Source organism: Canis lupus, chromosome X (assembly GCF_048164855.1).
Source record: "Canis lupus baileyi chromosome X, mCanLup2.hap1, whole genome shotgun sequence".
Lineage (NCBI taxonomy): Eukaryota > Metazoa > Chordata > Mammalia > Carnivora > Canidae > Canis > Canis lupus.
Genome location: NC_132876.1, coordinates 98,252,104 through 98,277,725, shown reverse-complemented (window position 1 = coordinate 98,277,725; position 25,622 = coordinate 98,252,104). Strand labels below are relative to the sequence as shown.

General features: G+C 37.9%; 1 protein-coding gene across 15 annotated transcripts in view; it reads right to left on the bottom strand.

Moving 5' to 3' along the window:
• The window catches only part of DMD (dystrophin), a 2,167,959-nt gene that overhangs the window by 496,949 nt on the left and 1,645,388 nt on the right, over positions 1 to 25,622 (bottom strand). For 14 of the 15 annotated variants that reach the window (XM_072818058.1, XM_072818060.1, XM_072818056.1 and 11 more), the window contains one exon: positions 19,256 to 19,410. In XM_072818058.1, the coding sequence (XP_072674159.1) occupies positions 19,256 to 19,410 (155 nt within the window). The remainder of the gene's footprint in view (positions 1 to 19,255; positions 19,411 to 25,622) is intronic. The other variant, XM_072818057.1, reaches the window with a different exon arrangement.

The window sequence follows — 25,622 nt, the reverse complement described above, 5'->3', positions numbered from 1 at the left end:
TTGTTATTTTTTAAACAAATATACAAAGCTTAAGACAGCTAGAGTTTGGACTAGAAGGGAGAAATAAATGCATACTGTGAATATTTAAAAAAATATTTTCCAAATGAGAGCTTTCAAAAGGGACTGCCCTTTTATGTAAAAGATTTATTAAAAATAACTTGTCATTACTAGATGGGTACGGGTTATTTGAAAACCAAAAGTGAAGAGATATCAGGGTTCCGAGGAGTGAATTTCCAGTTAGATGCTAACATGAGAGCACTGTGTTCATGTGACACTAGTGTTATTTTAAGCATCTGGTTCAAAATCATATCTATATTTCTAGAGGAAAAATAATCAAGGAAATTTGTATGCAGTTTATTTCCTTGATTAGGATACTTTTCTATCCAGATTAAGGCGGTCAGTACACATTGTGGAAAAAATGGACAACTAGCGAAGGTAGCCAGATGTGCTCAGAGCACAATGCCCTTATGTGCCATTTTCTGACGGGTGACAACATGGAGTCAGAAGAGAAATGCACAGATGAGACAAAGAGGACTCTAGAAAGGAAGGTTAAGAGCAGGAGAGTAGAACTGGAAGAGCACATAGATTCTGGAGGGGACTGAGATACAAGGCATCTGGTAGCCACTGGGGATGAGTGACTACAGGAACAGGGGTAGGGAGGTAAAATCAGACAAAATGCAGGAGCTCATGGGAAGCAAATGCCAAAAATAATGGAGAAATGCCACAGAGAATGAGTTGGAAATAAAAACAAAAGTAAGGAGAAAGGCCAAGTTGGGGACAGAAGCACAGGAGAAGTGTCAGAAATCACAAACAAGAAAGGGGCATGGCAAGGGCAATGCTTCTCCAAGTTTTCTTTTCTGTAAGCAGCCCTATTCACTCAAAGCTGAACATTTCTTCTAAGATGGTATGTCATGAATGTCCTTAATGTACAGTTATTCCTAATTTTTTTTTAGTTATTCCTAAATTTATTTTTCTTACAGTGCAGTTATATTTATGTGGGATTTAAGATGGATTTTTTTTTTAAGTAGAGTGGAGGGATGGATTTTTAAAGTCTGGTTCCTGATGCAAGTTTTAAATATTTTGTAGAAAAGAAGGCCAGACTGTTAAAATGCATGAACAGTCATCTAGTATATATAACATCACCTAAATTAATTTTGCCCCTAATTTTTATGATAGGCATTATTGAAGAAGATGATCATTGTACTGCTTCTCAAAGAATTAATTAATGTCTTTCTCTTTTAGGATTAGCTGACAATCTGAGTATTTATGTAAGCAACATTTCCATAGGGTCCATTCTCCTTGAGAAAACAAAGCTCACATTTTCTTTTATCAGAGCAATTAAATCTTTGAAGACTTAGTTTTTGACCATTAGAAATATAAAAACAAAATCCTCATATAAGGCAACTTCTTTAATATTATTTAAAGATTCATTCATTCATTCATTCATTCATGAGGGACACACAGAGAGAGAGACAGAGACACAGGCAGAGGGAGAAGCAGGCTCCTTGCGGGGAGCCTGATGTGGGACTCGAAACCTGGACCTGGGATCACGCCCTGAGCCAAAGGTAGATGCTCAGCTGCTGAGCCACCCAGGCGTCCCTCTTTAAAATTATTTAGAAAAATAAAAATAAATAAATAAATAAATAAAATTATTTAGAAAAAAAGTATATATACACACATTTTAAAAAAACCTACACAGTCCACTGCCAAGAGTAGTATGAAGTTAACATATACACAGCAAAGTTTGGCAAAAGTAATAAAAAAATGAGCATAGGAATAATATTTAATTTTCCTCTGTACATATTTAATATTAATCTCTCTCATGTTATCTAAGAATGGTTCTTCCAAATTCTAGCACTCTTGAATCATAAGGAAATGAATTAGAAATCCTTTGAGTGACTACTACTTACTTGCAATGAGAGATACCAAGTTGTAAAGCATCTGGCTCATCTTTGTGCTGGTATGATTTCTCAAAATAAAAAATGCTCTTTAGATGTTATCATTTAAATAAGACCCTTAATAATTAACCAACTGATTTGTTTTTGTTGGTTTCAAGGTAGATGCTAATGATCAACACTGATAAAGGCATAGCACTATAAAAACCGACACAAGCAGATTACTGACCAATTTGGTCACTTCTTTACTCATGTTCACCTAACTAGTTAGTCATGAATTTTTTGCTTAGCCACAGAAAGGAGCTTAGGTTTTTAAAATCCAGCCTTTACTTTGCTCTCTGAGTTCTATGAGTGTAAAGAAATCAAGTTTACCACATCAAAAGCAGTGCAAGGGGAGAGGCCAGTTTACAGGACAGCTACAAAATATTCCACTTGGAAATATCCTTGAAGATCACCTCTGAAAGCTTAATTGACACAGGATGAGGTGGCACATCTAAGATTAATGTCATTTAGAATGACTATGCTTCTGAGTTTGATCTGACTATCCGTTTACTCCTTGGTGTGAATCAAATTGTTAAATTTAATTTCAAAAATGTTACAGTGATTACTTAGGAAATCACTGGCTACCCAAGCAATTTCTGCAAGCTGCAAGCTTCCCCCCACCCCACCCATGCCAGCAGACATGTGTAGAGTTGGCTACCACTCCCCACCTCTCCTCAACACCACTGAGGACATTACTTACACGCTTGCCTTCCCCAATTAATGCTGTCAGTAGAAGAAACTGATTTGTGAATAAACAACTCTATTTACCCTTGCTTATTTGTACCACGTGCACCATTTTATAATAAGCTTCCAGGAGCAAGTTTAATAATTAGCTTATTGTTAAGTAGTTTGAGTTCTTGGAGGGGGGGGATGACATTCTTTAGGTAAAGTAGTAGTTCATCATCCACACTTGAAAAATTGTGTTATTGAAGGGCACATACGTTTCTGTTTTCTCATTTGAAGATGGAAATATTGTAATTTTCTCCACCTGATCTTATTTTCTCTGGAGCATATATTTTGAAAATAGCTCTTTAAACTTGCAACGTGACATAGTTGTAATTATTTTAATCTTCATAAAAGTGATGCAATCAAAATAAATGTATTGGTGTAGCCTTGGTGTTAGGACTAATAAAGCTGCCTATTTGCTTTGTGAGTGGGAAATATACTCAAGGAGAATTTGTTCACCATCCCCAACATCTACTCCAGTATCTGGCCAAGAGTGAATGCTTAATTTTTATCAAAGCAATTCGAAAATGGCCAATATATATCCATATCCATCTTTTCATTTTAGATATTTTTCATTAGGTAGTAATCACACTAGTACACAAGTAGTTTGAGTCTAACATTTCTTTCAATGTTAGAATCATAAGGCTTTACCAGATAACTCATTTTGAAAAGCGGAAGTTGGCAAAACTTTGAATTACAGGTAAAGAAGATGGAGAGGAGTTTGTTTTTCCAGGAAGATTGGCAAATACTTGCTTAGATGCCCTCTTGGAGCTGGTCATGTTAATGATGCTGGCACAGGTACAAAAGAGTTAGCAGAATTATCTGAAGTATTAAAAAGCAACAACTGGCCCTACATGAGAAAATTCTCAAAGAGTTAGAGAACCCAACATCGTGTAAATGATGAAGCAATATAAATGTAGAGAGAAGACTTTCTTCTTTTTCTTCAGATACAAAAGTCTCTTTGTCAGAATTACCAAAAATCTGGGGTTTTGAGCTTGGGAAAGTCACAGACTCTCTGTACCTCAGTATCTTTATCTGAGTTATAAATATTGGGATACTGAAATCGGGGACACAGATTCAGAAAACGTTAACTCCAGCCGGCAAAATCTTACATTCATTTGGAATGTGGGCTAGCACATTGTAGGGGTGTCTCTCCACCTGCTCATCCTCTGACGGAAGAGAGCAGAACTCAGCCTGAGCAAGCTGCCCTACCCTAGCAATCAAGGGCCTGTGATGGAGAGGGAGTCCCAAGCCAATGGCTTGCCAAGGAGTCTGCAAAATCCTGCTAGAACTTTGAGTTCAAATTCTGGTTCTCCAGGGCAGCCCGGGTGGCTTAGCGATTTAGTGCCACTTTCAGCCCAGGGCGTGATCCTAGAGTCCCAGGATCGAGTCCCATGTCTGCTTCTCCCTCTGCCTATGTCTCTGCCTCTCTCTCTGTGTCTCTCATGACTAAATAAATACAATCTTAAAAAAATTCTGATTCTCCAGACTGCTCTACTGAAAAACCCTGCCCTCTACTCAGAGTAGATTTGGTATATCCATCAGGAATTGCTGCCAAGTGAGATGGCTTAGCTAGTTGGCCACTCTATAGGAGACGTATATGAAGGCTGATTCACACATACCAAATGCTTGGCTGGGCTTCTAGAATTGTCTAAGTGCCAGGGTAAATTTTTCTGTCACCAGCAGCAACCTAACAATTAGGCTAAATGTAATCATTAGCAGGTTGTGGATTATATGTTTTGTGTGGGAAAAAAAGTTTACAAGAGTTAGTCCCATGCTATTAAAATGTTGATGAGAATAGAGTATCAAGGAGGGTTAATGGAGTTTGTTTCAGGAAAAAAAACTTATTAGCAGATCCCAGCAATTATAATAGACTCTATTGTTTATTGCTATCTGCTAAAATGGAGACTTCTTTTACTAAAGGTATCCTAGACTATTTCTGTGATTTCTTTTTCTTTTTTAGGATTTTATTTATTTGTTCATGAGAGACACAGAATGAGAGGCAGAGACATAGGTAAAAGGAGAAGCAGGCTCCCCACAGGGAGCCTGACCAGGAACTCAATCCCAGGATCCTGGGGTCATGACCTGAGCCAAAGGCAGATGCTCGAACACTGAGCCACTTAGGTGCCCTTAATTCCGTGATTTTTAAATGAACTCCCCTCCATTTTCCTTGTGGAGAGTCTCAGGAAAACAGGTTCTGTAGGAGTCAAATATGCCGTTAACAGAGAATCAAACTCTTTTTCTCTATTATCGTCATCATCATTCCACCCCTTCTCCGTCTGCTCCTTTCCTCCTTTCTCTCTCCCTCCCTGCCCTACCTCTCCCTTAGAGTGATCTATCTATCTTTGAATATTTCCAGAAAAAGTCCTGAAGCTTCCAATGGACTATGAGGTGACAATAATAGTCCCAAGGAAATAACAGAAAAGACGTCTGAGTAGAGTCAAAAGCAGAATAATACAGCTTCCCTTGATCAGTATGGCAAATGTATAGGCTTATGCTCAAGTGAAGAGCTGAACTTATGGCACATGAGAATACTACCCAGGTAACTCCCAGTGAAATGCTCTCCATGCAATAGCATGGGCTAGATGCTATGCTATCTTACAAATGCTTACTGAGTTAATTATAATTTTATAATAAATAAATAAATATAATTATTTTATAATATAAGAATAATTATTAGACCAGATGCTATATGTAAGGTTCTTCTTGAGAAATTGGTTCCATGGTCAAAGTTTTATAAGGAATACATACTATACAGTGTATCCCATTCCTAACACCTTCCCAAACACACATACTTTGTTTATTCACAATGCATACACCCTAATAAAAAGTCTGATTTATTCTACAGAAGTTTGTTTATCTTTACTTAACCTGAAATTACCAAAATCGCTTTTTGGACCGTAGAACCCTTTCTTAACACTTATTAAGATAAAATGTTAGTAGTTTTGGTAGAGCCCTATTTTGGGAAAAAATACTCTAAAGGAAGAGTATATGCGAGAGATCAGGATGCTAAATCGCATGTCCAGCTGATGCCTGAAATTATTTTACCAAGGCATTGCCCAACCCATTCTTGAAAACTTCTACAGCCTTACAAGGCAGCCTATTCTGTCTCTGGACAGCTCTATCACAAAATTCCTTTCTCTACTGAGCTGAAATGTAAGTTCTTAGGTCTACATTATATGCTTGAATTTACCCAGGCTAATGTCCCATAGTTATTATCCTTTGTCATTGCTTTGTTGCTGTAGGTGGGGATGGGGGGGTGGGAATGAAGGCAGGAGAGATTACTGTCAATAATGTCCTGTGTTATCTCCCTCTCTGAACATTTTTGGTTGGCATCGTGCAGTAGTTCTTCAACCTAATATGTTTAGAAATGGCTTGGAGACTGGAGAGCTTGTTAAAAGTTTTCTGGACCTCAACCCAGAGATTCTGAGATTTAGTAGGTTGGGGTAGGACCCATGCATCTGCCTTTATATCAAGGCCAGAGTCGATACCAATGCTGCTAATCTAAGGACCACACCTTGAGTAACACTGGGGTATTGTATATCTTGATAATCTGCTAAGACCCCATGCTCTATCTGGTGGGAATATTGGTTGGTAACTGCCCACAGCTGCCTTGCTCACTGGAAATTGGCCTCAGCTGTAGGTAACTGTTTTATCCAAGGTAGCCCTCTTCCACTGGTGATCCAGAACCAATAAGTGGCTGGCTGTAGCGTAGAAAGGCCCAGCCACCTTGCCTCCATTCAGGATGTCTCTGACAGGGTCCTGCAAGTTCTAGAACTCCTGTGTGCATCTGCTGAGGCCTCAGATTCACTGAAGGTTAGCTTTTTCTCTCTGCCCAATCCTATATCTGTCACAACCTTCCACATATTATTTTATGGAAAAACCCTTTGACAAACCTTTTGCACACAGTTCTCCACCTTACGGAGTTTTCTCCTCTGTTTCCAGGGAGGCCAGTCTAAGTCAGTTGGATTTTGTTTTTATTTTACTTTTAAACACAAGTGGAGTGCCTTTTATTTCCATTTCATCTTTCAATATTCAGCCCACCTCTCCAATTTGTTGAAATCTTTTTGGCTCCTGATACTCTTGTCTACTGTATTGGCTACTCCTTCCTGCTTTGTGTCATTGGCAAATTTGATAAGAATGCTATCTACATCTTCATCCAAGTCACTGATGAAAATATTGAAGAGGACAGAGCTGAGATTAGATTACTGTGAAAAGCTGCCAGAACCTCCTTCCAAGTTGATATGTATCCATTAAACAGCTATGAAGGGAGCTCAGGCCTCAGAGTCAGAGATTTTGGTTTGGAACACCAGCTCTAAGGAGAGGTCAGTGGCTTATACTGATAGCTAAAAAGAACAATACCATTTTGGCTTTTCTATTTTAATAAGCAGCTTGGGCACTCTTTACATATTACATAATAATAAATCACATCTCAGTACCAAAACCCCCATGAAAATCATGAATAATAATGAATTTGTGATTATTATTTATCTAATTTGCCTCAGGATGAAAGTTGTATTTGGGCATTTTGATGGAGGGTTTGTCTCGCTTAAATATATATATATATTTTAAAGATGTTATTCATTTATTTGACAGTGAGTGAGCAAGCGAGTGAGAGAGGACACAAGCAGGGGTAGAGGCAGAAGGAGAGGGAGAAGCAGGCTCCCCCCAAGCAGGGAGCCAGACCCAGGGGGGCTCCCCCCAAGCAGGGAGCCGGACCCAGGGCTTGATACCAGGACTCCAGGATCATGACCTGAGCCTAAGGCAGACGCTTAACTGACTGAGCCACCAGGTGCCCCTTAAATATTTTTTTAAAATATTTTATTTATTTATTTGACAAAGGGAGGGAAAGAGAGAGAGAGAGAAAGCAGAAGGAGGGGCAGAGGGAGAGGGAGAAGCAGGCTTCCCACTGAGCAGGGAGCCCAATGCAGGGCTTGACTCCAGGATCCTGGGACAATGAACTGAACTGAAAGGCAGATGCTTAATGGACCAAGTCACCCAGACGCCCCTCACTTAAATATATTTTTTAAAAGATTTTATTTATTTATTCATGAGAGACACACACAGAGAGGCAGAGACACAGGCAGAGGGAGAAGCAGGCTCCTTGCAGGGAGCCTGATGCGAGACTTGATCCCAGGACCCCGGGATCATGACCTGAGGCAAAGGCAGATGCTCAACCGCTGAGCCACCCACGTACATTTTTTTTACTTAAATATTTTTAAAAAAGAGGTTGTGATAAAATGGATATTCAATAGCTAACTCAATATAACAAAGTAGACCTAAAATACTTGTGATACAGAAGCAAAACAGAACTCCTCAGGAATTGTGTGCATAGCCATCAGTCTATGCAATGTAGGTTATGATCTCTACAGGTGCTTGGGATAGAGTGGTTTGACTTGGTTTAAATGCTCTGTAGCATGAAGACACTAACTGGACACAGAGTGATATAATGAGTGTCATATTAGGGATTTGATGAAGCTAACTGCGAAGCTGAATCTCAGAGGATAGTTAGAACACACAACCACTGCTCTGCATGGGGATGTGATTTACTGGCTAATTTAAATGGTTTTCATGTCTTCAGGTGAATACTGATGCTAGGCAGAATGGCCAGAGCATAAAGCACTGGCTCGGGGCATAAGGGTAATAAGGGTATTGCTTTTGTTCCTGCCTATTTAGTAAGTCACCATATACCTCAAGGAAGTATTCCTCCCCCCCACCAATATTTTTTCTTGAAAAGATATTACCTGCATATTACCTTGCCAACAAAAATGTAGTAGAGAATTTTAAAAGAAAAAAAACCTATCCAAAAGTACTTTTGACTATTGAAAAGTTGGGAATAAAAGAAAGATAGGCAAAAAAATATATTTACAGAAATATCATGCAATAAAATGCTAAAAAATATGAAGGGTAAATCTCTCTCTAAATTTAAAATATTTTCTACAACAGATAAGTTTCACTTTATATTAGGGAAAATTATTTCAAAATATAGAAGTAGCTTCTAAACACAAAACGATCGTAGATAAAATATCAACACAGAAAATCAAACAGGAACAATCTGAACTCAGAAACAAGATAAAGAGCCCCATAAGTTAGAAGTGGTAGAGGAACACAAAATGGCATGCAGGGTTGAAGACATGGGGCTGTTTGGCTCTGGGATGGAAAGTAAGTAGTGGCTGCAGTTCAGATTTTGTTCAGCTCAAGAATCTGAAAATATTCTGTGTAAGATAAAGGACCAGAGTTAGACTCTTGGCTAAAGAGTCTACATTGGGGATGGTATTAGGTGTCCCAACAGGTAAAAGGAAGCTACATAAAAGCTCAGCTGTTGACCACCACCTAGAAATGCTTACATGAGCCCTTTTTAGGGGAAAACCTGAAAAGATTAAATTTCACAAAACTCACTAGTATCTATTTGCTTCATTCTTAGAAATAAAGAATGCATTTAAATTAACTGTTTATAGGAAAAAAAATAAATTCCTGTTATAAATTGAATAAAGCCAAAAGATCCCTAGACTATATGAATGTTAGATAAAATTATGAGTCAAATGATGATGATATCGATTTATTAAAATAAGAATAAACTAGCTAATTTATACATTTTATTGATTACATTTAAAAAGGTTTTTTTTTTGTTTAAAAAGTTTTTTGAGGGTGATAGCAATGCAAACAAAATGAAAAACATGGATATAATTGAAAAGTAATATAATGGATACTGTTGCTAACATTAATGGTTCAGTGAAACTAAGTAAGGGAAACTTTCTCCCATTTGTTTTAACTTTAGACACCAAAATATTAGATTTATGAATGAAGACAAGAAAGGCCCATCTGTGACCTATAATTTTCCTTTAGGAAACAATTATAACTTATCTTTAATTTTGGAGTCTTTTCCTTGGGAAACTATACAGGGGCATTTCCAAGCATCTATTTGGTGTGCGGTAGAGCCCGGTTTAGGACTACAGAACTGAGATCGAATGCAAATGGCCATTTGGCTACATAACCAGGTAATTTTCCACACCAGTAAATCACCAATGATATGGTTCCAAATGTCTCCCTTTGTGTGCAATCTCTGCAAGCTAAAAAACATTCTAATTACTTTAAAGGAGAAGACATAAAATGAAGCAGGCAGTTACAACCAAGAACATTTTAGATCCATATGGATCATGACACTCCCTGGCCCAGAGCCCCAAGGTTTTGCATTACAGGTATTATGTTACTCTGTTGTAACATGGCGAGAATGCTTGCACTTTGTAATCAGTTGGAAAGATTGGGTCTCTGCAGTATAAAAAGTGGAGTGCCTTACAACCACACACACAACTCTCTTGAAGAGCCAAAAGAAACTTCTTCATACTGCCAAAAGAAGTATACATAAAGGAGTTGCTAAAGGATTGGATATTTTAATGTACCAAATCCTTTTAGTCCCTAAGATGGACTAGATAGTATATTTCACATGAGAGGGATTAAAAATAGGCTACTCTAAATTGAGAAGTTTGAGCTGGTGTCCTTAGGGTCATTTGTTGCTTTAATATTTATGACTATGCTACAAATATATCACAGGCAGTCCCTGACTTAATAAGAGGTTGTATTTTAAACAAATGTCCTGTTAGCATCATATCACATTCTTTACATAGCTTCAAGGGCAGCAGCAAATCTTATCCTTTAAATTTCTTGGAATAATCCGAAGTCATTTAGTACTCAACATCTGATTAATTATTTCATTCAATTCATGATTACAGAGTCCAATTATTGAGCAAACACAAGGTGTGGCTAGACAACAATACAACAATCTTCTGATGCTCATAAAATAGTCCCCAGGTAGTTCCAGAAAAAGAATTCTGAAAATGTTTTTATAAGGGCCAGCATTTGTAGATAGAACATAAGACTCTTTTATGAAGTTCACATGCCTGTCCCTCTGCTAAATAAACTGCCAAATAAGCAAAAATTTGTGATACTATTTGCTTTTCTTCCCTAAAAAAACATCAAGTTTATTTATTGACTTCTTTGTTTTTATTTTCAGAAAAATCTCAGTATGCTTTTGGGAGTACATCACATATGTAAATATCATCCATCAGGTCTCAGGAGGAAAAAGAAAGACTGCTGGGAGCAAAGGGAAACCTGAAGATTAATTTTAAGGAAAATCACTCTGAGGCCAGTGTGAAGGCCAAATGAGTGTGGAGACCCAATGGCTGGGAGCACAGAGCAAAGGTGGTCACAGTCTCTGAAGTAGAATGTGGAGAGGCTCTAGAATGAATTAGCAATAGGGCTGAAGAAAAGAGGATAGTTTATAGAACAATTTTTGAAGTAGAATTTGCATAGTTTAGAAGTCAATACATGTATCAATCAAGCAGAGAAGCAGAGTAGAAGGAATTTTTTCCTTTTAGGTTTCCAGTTTTAGAGACAATTAAGTCATTAAACTGCACTGAAAATACAGAATCTCTACCATTGTTTTAGGGGCAGATAATGCCTTCTCCTTTAGACAATCTAGAGCCTGTAGGATGGACAGATGAAAATGCATGGTAGGTGTTTGTAAGTACAGTTCTGGAGGTTGAGAGAAAGATAGAAGATGGAAATAAAAACTGAGAAGTCTTAATGGTAGTTGAAGCCAACAGATGAAAGTACTTGAAATGTGTATGGAGAAAAGAAAGAATTAACAATGGAACACCAACATTTAAGGGATATACAGAGCAAAGACAGCCTATATAGATTATTGTTACAACTTCCAAATTTGTATCTCGAGTCACGACCATTCCTTGGAATTTAAGATTTTATATCCAGCTAACAACTCCACATCTCCACTTGGATGCACTAACAGACACATCAAAAGTAACGCATCCCCATCTTCTTCCTAGGATGTGTTGCTTTTTTCCCCCCTAAAGATTGATTGATTGAGAGAGAGAGAGAGAGAGATCAAGAATATCTCAAGCAGACTCCCTGTTGAGTGCAGAGCCCAATACAAGGGCTGGATCTCATGACCCTGAGATCATGACCTGAGCTGAAATCAAGAGTCAAGGCTTAGCTGACTGAGCCACCTAGGTGCCCTGATATGTTGCTATTGATGTCTTCTTCGTCTTAGTAAAATGAGTGTGCCATCTTCTAGTTGTTCAGGTAAAAACTCTGCAGTTCTTGAATTCCTCTGTTTCTTTCACACCTAAATCTAATCCATTAGAAAACTTTTTGGGCTCTGTCCTCAAAATAGAGTGTAATCCAACCACTTCTTACTACATTCACTTCTTTTATTCTGGCCCAGGCCACAGTCCTCTTGTGACCAAATTATAACAGTCTTCTAATGGTTTCACTACTTCCCTTCAGTGTATTGTAGTAAACAGAGGGGGCAGGTGAGTAATAATATGCCACTCCACTGTTCAAAACCATCCAATGAGTCCCATCATATTCAATGTGAAAACAACAGTCCTCTGAGGGACCTATAAGGCCTGATGTAATCAGATTCCTCTTACCTCCTGAATTCCTTGTCCACCACACTCCTGCTTGTATGACCCTTTCCTGTGACACCCGTCTCTTTAAGGTTCATCCAAAAGGCCAAGGATACTCCCGGCTCATGGCATTTAACTTACTAGAACTTCCTGAAATGTTCTTCTTCCAATTATCCACATGGCTCACATCCTCAGGTCCTTTAAATTTTGTTTTGAGTGTCACACTTTCTATGAGACTTTCCTTAACCACCATATTTAAATAACTGCACTTCTCTTCCATCACACACACCTATTCTCAAGTATTTCCCTTCTTTGTTTCCACATTGCACTTATCACAGCTTGAAATACCAACTATTTAACTTCCTTATTGGTTAATGTCTGCTTCCTACCCTTTTTCCAAAATATAAGCTTCATGAGGGTAGGGATTTTCATTGCTCTATACTGAGTATCAAGAATGGAGTCTTCCTAGCACCAAAATATTCATTGAATGAGTAAATGAACTCTTATGATATTTGTGACAGATGACATTCACTCAGCTCTTACTATGTACCAGGCATTGTGCCAAGGACCTCATTCTTACTATATGACTAGAAAAAATAGAATTGCAAGACAATATCATTCTGGAAACCAAGGAAGGGAAAGTTTCAACCAGTCAAGCTGATTGACAGGACCAATGTTAAAAATGAAGTCAAGTAGATGGATAAGTAAAAATAGGACAGTTAGTTACTGGAAAAGTCACTGACAATCTTTGTGAGCCACCATTTTCAATAAAACAAGGTGGTGGTGCCAGAAAAGCCAGGCTGGAGTGGGTCAAAGCATAACCAGGAGCTGAAGAATAGAAAACAGTAATCCCAGTTACTGCTTCAACAATTCTGATGGTTTCAGAAAGACAAAAAAATATGGTAAGAGGAAATGAGCACAGCTGTCTAGAAAAGACAGTAGTCTAAGAAAGTTCTTGTAGAATAAGGGAGACTTTGACATGATGGTTGGCTGAAGGGGAGGAGCAAGAAAAAAAAGATGATCCCAGAAGAAAAAAGCAGAACAATTATCAAAAATATGCTGGAGAATCTGAAAGAGACTCAAAGTCCAGCTAGAATAGCTCTTTGCTGCACACATAATAGGGCTCAATATTTTTTCCCTTTCCATGTTTCTTTAAAGTGGAAAAGAGAAGGGACCTAGGAATAGAGAAACGAGTAATTTATGCATGCTTCATGGTTGCCAAAGATGGTGAATACTGGTGATAATTTTTCAGTTTATCAACTATTAATTGTGATTATTAAAATGTGAAATGTATTATTAGGGAGAACAGGAGAATACCAAGGTGTTATTTTAAGGAAGAGCATTTTTCCATGTATACACATGCATATACACATATGTGCATGTACACATAGATATTCTAAATCTTTCTTAGAACCTAGAGAGATTTTTTAGGTATCTGGGAGCTTTTTTTGAGGAAGTTCCAGCCATTCTGGACCCTCTGACACTAGGACCAGGCCTTCTACTTGATGAGTTCACTCCTGGCTGATAGGTAGATGTAGAAGCCCTCATATAGCTACAGACAGACAATTCAGAGTTAATGCTCATTTCTTGTTTAAAGAGTGATCCTGGAATAGAAATAAGGAAATGAAATCTCATGACAGTGTCATCATAAAGTCATCAGCCAGATGGCAGTCCTTGAAATCTAATCCTTAGAGGCTTCTCACAATAATTTGTAATACCACATCTATGAATTCAACAATTCATATCTATTCGCAGAGGTTGAAGGGAAAGAAATGAACTTGCAGAGAGGCCCTCATTTCTGGCTGTATATGTTAACATGGACTCTATAAGGAATATGATAAGGAAAACAAAATATTTTCCTACATAGGTCACAGTGACGATCTATATTCTGATCCAAATTGTTAAACTACAGAATTTAGTTGAGAAGTAGCCTTTTCTTTTAATCATGAATGGTAGATCAATTCCTTTTAGGCACACATGGCTATTTGTATTTATCTATATGAATTTATTTGAGACAGAGAGAGAGACAGAGAGACAGAGACAGAGACAGAGACTGAATGTCTGCAAGCAAGGGGAGGAGAAGAGGGGAGAGGGAAAATGTAGGGAGAAGAATCTCAAGCTGACTCCACACTGTGCATGGAGCCTGATGCAGGGCTCCATCCTATGACCCTGAGATTGTGACTTGGGCCAAAACCAAGAGTCAGAGGCTTAACCAACTGAGCCACCCAACTCCCCAGCTCACTTTTGTTTTTGATTATGCCTCAAAACTACAGCCTATCAGTATATAAAGTCAAAGTAAAATTCTTCCAAGTTACAGTTTTTACATGTTATTCAACAATTGGAAACTGCATTGAAGATTTTATTGTTTTAAATAGGCTTCCAAATGTACAGATTTTTTGTATATATTCCTCTATATGACTAAAAATTTCAGGGCAGGCTATACATTAGTGTTCTGCAGGAAAACCTAAACTGTGAGAAATAATGTAATCTGAATGCTTCTGGCAGAGTCCCTTCTACCTAAAAAGTCTTGTTTATAGGTACTTTTTGAATATGAGATATATCTATAACCCAAATATCAACATTAATAATTTCCCCTTTTAAAATGATAAGATTAACAATAAAAGTGGAAGTGTTTATACCCTGTGATAGCTGTAGTTTTCAAGACTTTAAATACCAACTCTATAAAGTGAATAAATAAAAGATATAAAGTAGAAACAAGGAAATAAAATAATGTGAACCCTTTTGTAAAAGAAACACTTTTTATTTATAATAAATTGCTATAAATGTGCCCTAAGACAAAGATAATCTGGAGCAGGACTGCCAATAAAATTTTTTGTGATGATGGAATGCTCTATTTTGCACTGTCCAATGGGTAAGTCCCTAGTTACATGTGGCTCTTGAGCACTTAAAGGGTGCCTGATAAGATGGAGAAAAATGAATTTTAAATTTCACTTAATTTTAATTTACATTTAAATTGCCACCCATGGCTACTGGCTACCCTATTGGATAGCATGAATCTAGATGAAGATGATGATGTAACTTCACTGCTAGGTTTACCCGAGCAAGACACTAGATAAAAAGGTCAAAAGACAAAGAATCATATAAAGAGTTTTCTTGTCCTTTACCCATCAGGCACAAGGTCTGTAAGAATGTAAAATAAGAGCAGTCATAGTCAAGTAGAATATGGTTTGATCTGTAGTTGACACACATAGCATACACAGAATGTGAACTTTGAATATAAAGGTATCATTAGCTAGTAGAGAATCCAGCTCTCCTCAAAACCTTTCACACTGACCAGAACAACTATCAAGCCCCAATGGCCACTGTTTTACGATCCTATGTAAATATATAAATACAACATACATGAATATACGAGCTACGTGAATATATTCTATTTACACAAAGATCTGACTGGTTATCTTTCCAGGAAACTTAATGCTATCCAGCTACTGTACGCCAGTTTACCAGTTTATTCTTTTCACCCCCTTTGAGGCAGACATTCTCTATCGGCTGAATCAACCCCAATTACCAACCATTAGAGGTTGTTTTGTTCTGGTCCAAAATTTCCTGGGAAACCCATTGCTTTCCTGATACAAGCACCACCCCTTCTCCTTTTTCTTCCTGCTGGAATGCACATGTTCTGAGGGAGATACCAAGAAGAACGTGGAGACGTCAAGGCTGATAATGCTGAGCCATTGACCCAATGTCAGCCATCTGCCTACCTCCGATCTGCTCATTAAATGAGACAAATAGACTTCTGTAAGCTACTGAACGTGGGTTTTCTGTTACTTGAAATGGAAAGCAATCCTAATGGATACATTTTTCTCCTGTGTTGAGTTATTGGCACACCAGAACACTTATAGTTAGTTATTGTTCACTTGTTCATTTACCTATTTAATAAAAAATGTGTTGGGGGTAGTTACTAAGTGCAAAGCTAAGTGCAGGGTATTACAGTAGATAAGCAGCCCATGTGAATACCCTGACAGAACCAATATTCTCAGAAGAGACAAAGCAAACACTTAAGGAGTGAGGTAACTCTATAATAGAGGGGGCCTAAAGAATGTGCGCTTAGGGATTGATAGTCAGAAAAGGCTTCCTGAAGGAATTGGCATTTACACTGAGGCCTGGATAATGAATAGAACTCAACCAGGCAAAGAAGAAGAAATAATACATATATATCAGGTCGGAGGTAGTAGAGAAGATAGAGCATAGCAATGAGTACATGTACAATGAAAATAGCTCAATGTTACTTAAGTATACATGGGGGGCCTGGGAGGAGAGACTGAGGAAGAGTAGAAAATCAGGCTGTAGTTTTAAGGAAAGGCTAAATCACACAAGACCTCAAAATCATTTAAAGGAGTATGGATTGTCTTAAGAAAATAATGGATAAGCCACTAAGGGCTTTAAAAGTCAGAGGAGAGTGAGCTACATAAATATACTGTATTTAGAAAGATCAGCCTGCATGTCGTGTAGAGAATGGATAGGGAGCAGGAAGACTAGAAGGAAGGACACCAGTTAGGTGAATGATGTAGTCACTCAAGCAAAACTTGACAGTTGAGGAGGAAGGATAAAGAGAAGTGGCTGGATTTGAAAGTTATTTCAGCACTAAACAGCTTTGTGATAGTCTAGCTATTGGGGTTGTAAAAGGAAGAGTCAAGCATGAGTTTCAATTTGGCAACTGAATGGGTTTTGGTAACGTTCACTAGAGAGGGATCATGGGAAGAGAAGCAGGCTGCATCTGGAGCAAAATGTTGCAAGAGGGCAAAAATGAGTTCAGCCTTGGGCCCATTCAGTTTGAGATTGCGGGAGGGACATTCAAATGGAAATAAGTCAGTAGGATATGTGGGTCTGAAAGTCAAAAGATCATTGTCAGCTGCAAATGGCATAAATGGATAGTCATCAGTGGACTAAAAGGACACAAGTGAATGGATTTTCACAGAGTACACGTGAGAAAGGAATGGGAAGAACTATAGAGGCATGAATCAAAACTAGTTTGGCAAACTTCTGATTCTATATGGGCCAGTGGAAAATGTAATTTGGCTGCTAACATTCTATTTAACTTTACCCATTGGAGACATATCTATATACCTTCCTTAGGTGGTAGATTTTTAGGCACCAAGTCAAAAAATATAAACTGAGAGCCCCTTCTCTGAAGAATCCAAGATCTTAAGAAACTGATTAAAAGAAGAGAAAGCCGCTTAGACATTGGAGGAGCATGGGAATGTGGAGACATGGGACTTCCAGAAAAGGCAGCACAGATGGGATAGACCTCCCACCCCAGCCTTAGTTTTGTACCAGGAACAAGCTTTCTTTTTGGCCCCTTTTTAGCTTACATTCCAGAAACTCACCAAATTCATTTCTGATCTTAATTTGCTTTCCCAAAGAGGCTTCTCTTTGAGAAACAAGCATTTCCCATTGAGATCTAACTATTGAGTCTCTGATAACATTAGCTCACATATGCATAAGTCATCCCAAGCCTAATCTACCTTTATTGAACTCAACAGATACCAGATCTGTATTTGAAACAGAAAATTCAAATCTTGCCACTGAGAGGAGGCAATAACTTTTCGAATTTTTTCCAATTATCACTCCCCTATTCAAGCTTGTCCTTTCCCCACCAGGGTCCATTTGATAGGACCCCAAGCATAACTCCCCAACTTCAGGTTGAATCTTCTTTTCCATGGCCATCTGAACACCCACTGTCTGGAATTCAAGACTAGAGCTGTTCTCTTCCCTCAGTACCACTAGTGTAAATCCAGTTTCCCAGGAGTTTTCACTCTAATCCCTAACTCAATTACAAGATTTACTCGCTTTCTCAATTTCTGTGTATCAGTAGCTCATTATTCCTAAGAGTTTCTGCTCTTGTTTTAAAATCTGTTGTTTTTTTTTTACCTCCAGCCCCACCTCGATGGAGGCCTTTTCTTCTTAATAAAGGCCACCTAACTGATGTCTTCAGTAATTCATGTCATCTTCTGGAATTTGTTTACCTTCACTATGGTCTTCCCCATCACTGTAGAGATACTCATTTTCCCCCTTTTTTGTCAGAACTAAAAATAAGTGCCCAATAATCCTCAATTTACCATAGCATGAACAAGGTAACTACATTTTGAAAAGAGGGTCATTATTCAACAAGAATTTACCAGCTCCCCATTATATCACTTGGTTCAGGACCTCAGGCTGTGTCAAATAAGAAAGAGGGTCTCTGTCCCTAGGGGGTTTAGACTAATATGAAGGACCAACATTAAACAATTAGTTACATAATTCGTGTTTTTATTTAAAATTAGGATAAATCTGGGCAGCCCTGGTGGCTCAGCGGTTTAGTGTGACCTTCAGCCCAGGGCGTGATCCTGGAGACCTGGGATCAAGAGTCCCACATTGGGCTCCCTGCATGAGGCCTGCTTTTCCCTCTGCCTGTGTCTCTGCCTCTCTCTGTGTGTCTTTCATGAATAAATAAGTAAGTAAGTAAATAAATAAATAAATAAAATCTTTTTAAAAATTAGGATAAATGCTTTTAAAAGAAAAGCACAGGGGTTAAAAGAGTGGATAATAAAAGAGTGGACAGAGAATCTCCTTTGAGGAGATAGTGTCTCTAAGAGCTGTTAATTTTCATTGATACAGAAGGGGAAATGAAGTTCTGAGTCATGTTATACTACACAAATTTTCTCATTGAGTATGTGGAGTGAGATACAATGTGGAGTGAGGCACCATGGACAGCTTTATAATCCCATCATGAAACCCAAAGTGACTTCCTTGTCAGATTAAGAATGGGGCAGCATGTGCCACTGTGGAATAGAACAATATTTCTTTGGATAGAATTTTCAAAATATATTGTTAAGTGGATCTTCTGGCTAAAAATCAGCATTTTGTGTTTGTCTAAACTATTAGTTATATCACTACTTTTGCAACTGTGAGCAAATCACTTAATTTCACCAGTATTCAGGTCCCTCATCTTTAAAATTCTAGAGGACTAAGGCAAGCCTGTGAATTAATTAATTAATTAATTAATTAATTTTTAAGCCTGTGAATTTAGATGGCATTTGTCACCTTGGATCCTCCGAAGCTCCAGTTTAGCAGGATTAGGAAAACAAATCTGCATGGTCTACCCAGGGTCACCACCCAATCCATCATTATAGCCAACACTAGTTTTAGAAATAATGTAGTTCATACCTTTTATGGATGCTTGCCCAAGAGGCATTGATGTTCTCTGTTATCATGTGTACTTTTCTGGTATCATCTGCAGAATAATCTCGGAGAAGTTTCAGTGCCAAATCATTTGCAACATCTACATTTATCTGCCACTGGCGGAGGTCTTTGGCCAACTGCTATGGATGCATATGAGAAAGAAAATGAATGTCAGTTTTCTCTGAAATCTTGAGTTGCAGTTTCTTGAAATTTTTCATAAATAGCCTCTGAATCCTCAGGTCAGAACATATCTATATGATGAATTTTAACCTACCGTGTGATTTAGCCAATCATGACTGTATAAACTAACCCACTTACCATGACAAAACTTTTCAAATGCAGCATCTTGAGCAATACTCAGTATTGGGCATTTCAATTTAGTAACAATTAATTGGAAATCAACTGGGCTTAATTATTTTTCTCATGGGAGAGAACAAACTATAAAAATAAGCTCCCATATAATTATTGAGTGTGGGACACATACCAAAATTTGAACTGAAAAACAAATCTCACGTATTTCTTTCCCTCTTCATTAACTTGTTGAATTGTTTATGTAATTAGTGCCATCTACTGGCATTCAACTACAGCTGCATATAGAAAATATTAAACATCAAAAGAACAGTACTGTTATTCTGGTTATGAACTTTTTGGAAGGACCAATTTATGCATAATACTTTAATAAATATCTTTTAAAATTAGAACAAAATTTCAAATGTAAGAGTTTTGCTATACCAAATGACCTATGCTTTCTTGTTTGCCTTTGACAACTGAGTATTATCCAGTTATGTATTTCATCACTTGACATACCACATATAAAATAAATAAACCAATAATAGGTTTATCTGGAAGCATAATTAACCACTGCTCTAAGTGCACAGAGGAAGTTTCTAAGCATTCAGTTGCTAAGATGGTTATATCAAACCCAACATAGTGGGTTAATCTACTGATAAAGGGACAGAGGAATAGGAATAGGCAATTCAAACAAGAGAAAGAATAAAAGATTTCTATTTTAAAAATTAACTTTAAATAATAAAAACAGAGTATTAAATCAAGATGGCACAAACTGACACCAATTACATTAATAAAAAACACAACCTAAAGCCGGAAGGGCTGTGGTAAAACTAGCATATCTATGTACTACTGCTGGGAACAGTATCTATGAGGACAAGCTGGCAATAGACATCAAGTGACATACAAATGCTTACTCCCACTGACCTAGCAATTGTACTCTTGGTATTTTCTTCTAATAAAATATTTAAAAGAAGAGAAATATATTACAGGAATAAAGAGCTTCATTAACTAATATTGCATAAAAATGAGAAAATTGCAATGTTTAATGAGCGGACATTATAACGCATCAACCCAATGGTCTAATGTGCAGTAAATGTGCACCAAAATCCCGAGTAACAAACAAAACACAATTTCTATCTATACTGTATTTCTTTAATCTGTAAGTCATGAACCAGAAGAGGAATACAGGAAACTGAAATGAATTGATGTTTCTGAAGAGTAGTCATTTTTGTTTTAATATTTGTTCTTTCATGTTGGTATGATGTTTATATAATAAAAGTCAAGCAATAGTAATTTTAGCATAGTTCCAGTATGTTTGGGTGGACTCCTATTCCTTGAAAATGTAAAATGTATATATAATCTGGCATTTCTCAGTTAACTAGAACATTCTTTTCTTGAATCAAAACAGATAATTGCATTTATTGCATATAACAAATAGAGCCAAATAACCAAACTAGTACCAAGCATCTAAAGCCAGTATCACTAACTTTTTCTATGAAAGGAAAAAGGGAGAGTTTTTAAAGGTACAGAGAATAGTTGCTGCAGTACGAAGCAATTAAAATTTATCCTTATGGAATGTTGGCCTTTCCTGATATACTCATTTTATCAAGCCCCATGGCTCCTATTTTCTACTTTTGATCCTTACACTATTCAAAAACCATTTGGGGGTGAAACATACCCCCTGAAGGCTTTCCCTTTCTAGAAATATCCTAAGGTACAAAATTACCTTTCCCTCCCTTCCCTTCCTTACTTAAGCCAAACCTACAGTGTTAAAATAATATGTACTGTAATTGGCCTTTATTATCCATAAGATGGTATTTGCATTTTTAAAGAAGAGTTTATTATCCATCAACTTTCCGATCTCTCATTGGTAGCATAAGAATGCACGAAACTGAGACCTATAACTTTTTTTTAGTGTTTTTTAATTTTTTGTATATGTTTTTTATTGGAGTTCGATTTGCCAACATATAGCATAACACTCAGTGATGAGACCTATAACTTGGTTACCTTTTTCCAAGTTAATTCTTTTTAAGAGATACTGTTTTCTATTAAAGTATGATAAAGCAACATTAGAACTCATATACATATATATACATATAAATGTAACAAAATATAAGCTAAAAATTTATTTTTTTGAAAGATTTTATTTATTTATTTATGAGAGACAGAGAGAGGGAGAGGGAAAAGCATACTTCCTGAAGAGCCAGGAGCCCAATGTGGGGCTTAATCTTAGTACCTTGAGGTCATTATCCAAGCTGAAGACAGATGCTTAACCAACTGAGCTACCCAGGTACCCTAAACTAAAATTTTAATATATGCAATTAAAATAACTTATTTTACCTAAGAAAGATAAATAATCTTGGAAGCCACCCCTCACTCATGGGTTGCTATTTGAAAAGTCTAGAGGAAAAAGGATACACTCTTTGGTTCTAATCTACACTTCATAAAATAATACCCAGAAGTTTAAGTTGAAAAGTATAATAGAATTTTCCAAAATCTGGAAAGAAATATCAAGCTAAAGCTAGAGACTTCATAGTAAATAGGTAAAAGAGTGAGGCTTGGTTTTAAATCAGAGCTTTCTGAGAAACTTTGATTTGTTTTTTTAAACAAAACAAAACAAAAACCACAAGCCATATTTTTTTCTTCAAATTTGTATTCACGTTGAAATTGAGATTTTTATACCTAAGGAAATCTTGACTGAGCCCTAGCCCTCACTGCATACTGCCCAGATTTAAGAAGGATGTAGGATTAAAAAAAAGAAAATCCCACTGGCCTTGATTGAGCAACACTGACAGGGCAAAGGCCCTTATCTCAACTCTAAGGTTCTCAACAACAGCATTCTTGTCTCCCTTCGTAAAGACATTCACCCCAACAGACTGTTTCCCTTCCTCCTAAGGTACTATGTTGAGCAACTTGGACTTTAAACAAGTGTCTTTCAGACTACAAACAATGACCTTAACCAGTTTTGCCTACTACTGTGAAAACTCCAGACCACAGAAGGAGTGTAAATTCAAAAATACAGTAGAATTCACACACATTCCTTTTTATTTCCAGATTCCATTTACAATGGTATATGCTACAGGGAATTGTTTGTATGGTGATCACAGTGTGTGAAGAAATTTAAAATACTGTGAACACTAGCCTATAGAAAAAGATTATTTTTGTGGGTACATACATATGTGTGTGTTTTCTATGAAGAATATAAAATGCTAAATCCCCAAAAGATTGTGTCCCCAACCAGGAAAGAAATATTTTATGTTCAAACCTAATATGGTGCTGCTGTTAGTACATGCTTGGTATTTTATACTTTACTTTAGGCAGAAAAATGACTGTTGACTATGAGACAACCTGAATTAATTTCAAAAACTTTGAGTATTAAATTTTTTTCATTTTAATGTTGGTCTTCCCTTATTTTTTATTTGCAAGAATTCTTTTTTAGGGATATTGACCCTGTGTGGGAGAAAACAAGGGAGGAAAAGAGGGAGTCGTTCAAAGTTTGGGCCTGCTGTATTTGAATCCCAGCTTGATCACTTCCTAGTTGTGTGACAAATGGGAAAGTTAATTGTCTTCTCTGTGCCTTGATTTTCTCCTTTCTCAAATGGGTGTAGTAATAGCATCTACCTCAAAAGACTATCATGAGGGTTAATTTAGAAAATCCAGGGAATAGATTTAGAATGGTGCCTGGCCCATTCAAAGCATTCAATAAATACTAGCTTTACTAATAAAGCTTTATAATTCCTTTTTTCTATTACTACTACTACTGCTGCTACTACTACTATTTTGAATGAACCACACTATATTCACCAAAGGGTAAGCTTGTACTGAAGGCAAAGCAAGGGACTCACTATTTTATAGACATTGTCTATAATGCTGCAGCTCTAAAAGTCTCCCTTTAATTCAGGAGATACATGTGAATACATAGACCTATAGTTAAAAATTTAAGGTTGAGTGCTGTTGAAATTTTCTTTTTTTTTTTTAAAGATTTTATTTATTTACTCATGACAGACGGGGGGGCGGGGGGGCAGAGAAGGCTCCATGCAAGGAACCCGACGCGGGACTTGATCCGGGGTCTCCAGAATCACACCCCAGGCTGAAGACAGCACTAAACTGCTGGGCCACAGGGGCTGCCCGAGTGCTGTTGAAATTTTCTTATAAATGTGTTTTGGGATAGTCACCTACAAATGAAATTACCATTTGTTCCAGGTGAGCTAGAGTTTAACATTTTTAATGACTGTGACTCAAAGGAGTTTCATGAAGGCAACACAGAGTAATGAAAAGGCATCTTCCCAGGAAGTCTTGTTTGGCCATTGTTTTGCTGTTTGATCTTATGAAAGTCATTAACCTTCGGTGTCCCAGTTTTGTTGTGTGAAAAATAGGATGGAGGTGCTTATTCTGCTTAAGCCTCAGGTTTGTCATGAGGCCAAACTCAAAACAAAACTGCTTGGGAAATTATAAAGTAGGATCCTAATATATTCATGGACAAAAGGTTCTACATATTGGGTTTCTCTCAATTTGCCATATTGGCATACATGAACTAAGAAATTCATTTTTTTTTAAATCTAGTTCTGTGAACTAACAGTGAAGAGCTTCTTAGGTTTTATATCTGTTCTCTGGTGATCTCCTACTCTACTCAGTATTGCAGATGAACTGACCCCCTCCGGGGTTGACAATGTCCCAGGATTTCTTGCTAGTTGGCTTCTAGATGAGTTAGGCCAGTGAGAGGTCATGGAAGAGCGAGAGGAAAGGGGACACTCAAGTATAATTTCCCCTTCTCTCCATGTGGGCAGAGCCTTCCTTGTGTCTCCATTTCCTAAGGGGAAGCCCTTTTCTTTGTAGTGTCAGGACCCACTGTGCAGCCCCCATGATGCTTGAGTCAGCACCAGATGTTTCTGGTTTCTGGACTTTGGTAACCCTCGTTGGACCTCCCACCCTGGAGGTGGCCAATAGCTTTCTGATATTGCCAAACTCCTGTCTGCCCTACTGTCTCCTACTGGGTTCCTCAGTTCCTCCATTAGCCATGGAAGCAGTCATCGGTATTACATTTCCTCTGAAATACCTAGGGTGGTTTCCAGCCAAAACCCTGATGATCCATACTAGAAGAAATCTCACAGCAAATGACCCTGCCTACAATGACACAGTGTAATGTAACAAGCATACATTTCACTAAACAGAGATGACATCTTTCATCCTTCTCTTCCATCTCAGAGGAAGAGGTGACTCTTGCGCTATGGGAAGCTGATTCCTCCATCAAGACTCTCATCTATTCTGGGATCTGGGATCTTTCTCCGTGTACTTTTTGTGTCTTTTCAGTCTCTTGTCTTTCTGCAGGGTCTTTTTCCACAGCCTTCAAAATGAGTCCTCCCACCCCACCCCCAGCCCCTCATCTTTATTTTTTATTTTTTCAAAGATTTTATTTATTTATTCATCAGAGACACAGAGAGAGGGAGAGGCAGAGACAGAGGCAGAGGGAGAAGCAGGCTCCATGCAGGGAGCCCGATGTGGGACTCAATCCCGGGACTCCAGGACCATGCCCTGGGCCGAAGGCAGGCACTAAACCGCTGAGCCATCCAGGGATTCCCCGCCCCTCATCTTTAAACAGCAAGAACAAAACCTGTTCTCTATCATTAGCTTTCCTTTCATAATGAAGTTCCTTAGAAGGCCAACATTCATTCGTCTCCTCAACCTGATTACATTCCTGCCACTCTACAACTCATCAGAATCAGGCTTTTGCCAACACCACCCCACTAAAACTATTCTGACCTATCACTGCTATAAATTGGATTAGCAGTCCCAATCCTTAACCCTACCCCATACCCATGCCCTTTGCTATTTAACTTTTAATTTCCTGGTACAGAAGGCCGAGTTGAGTTTCTGGTCCTTGACAGTGAGCCTGGCCTTATGACTTGCTTTGCCTAACCTAATGGGGTGTTTATAGAACTGCTCCCAGCAGAGGCTTGAAATGTGCTCCTGCAATGGGGCTAGCCCTTCGTGGTTTTGGCTACCGCCAAAAGATAAACATGCCCTGGGCTACATGCTCATCCCTGGAGAAGGATGAGTGACA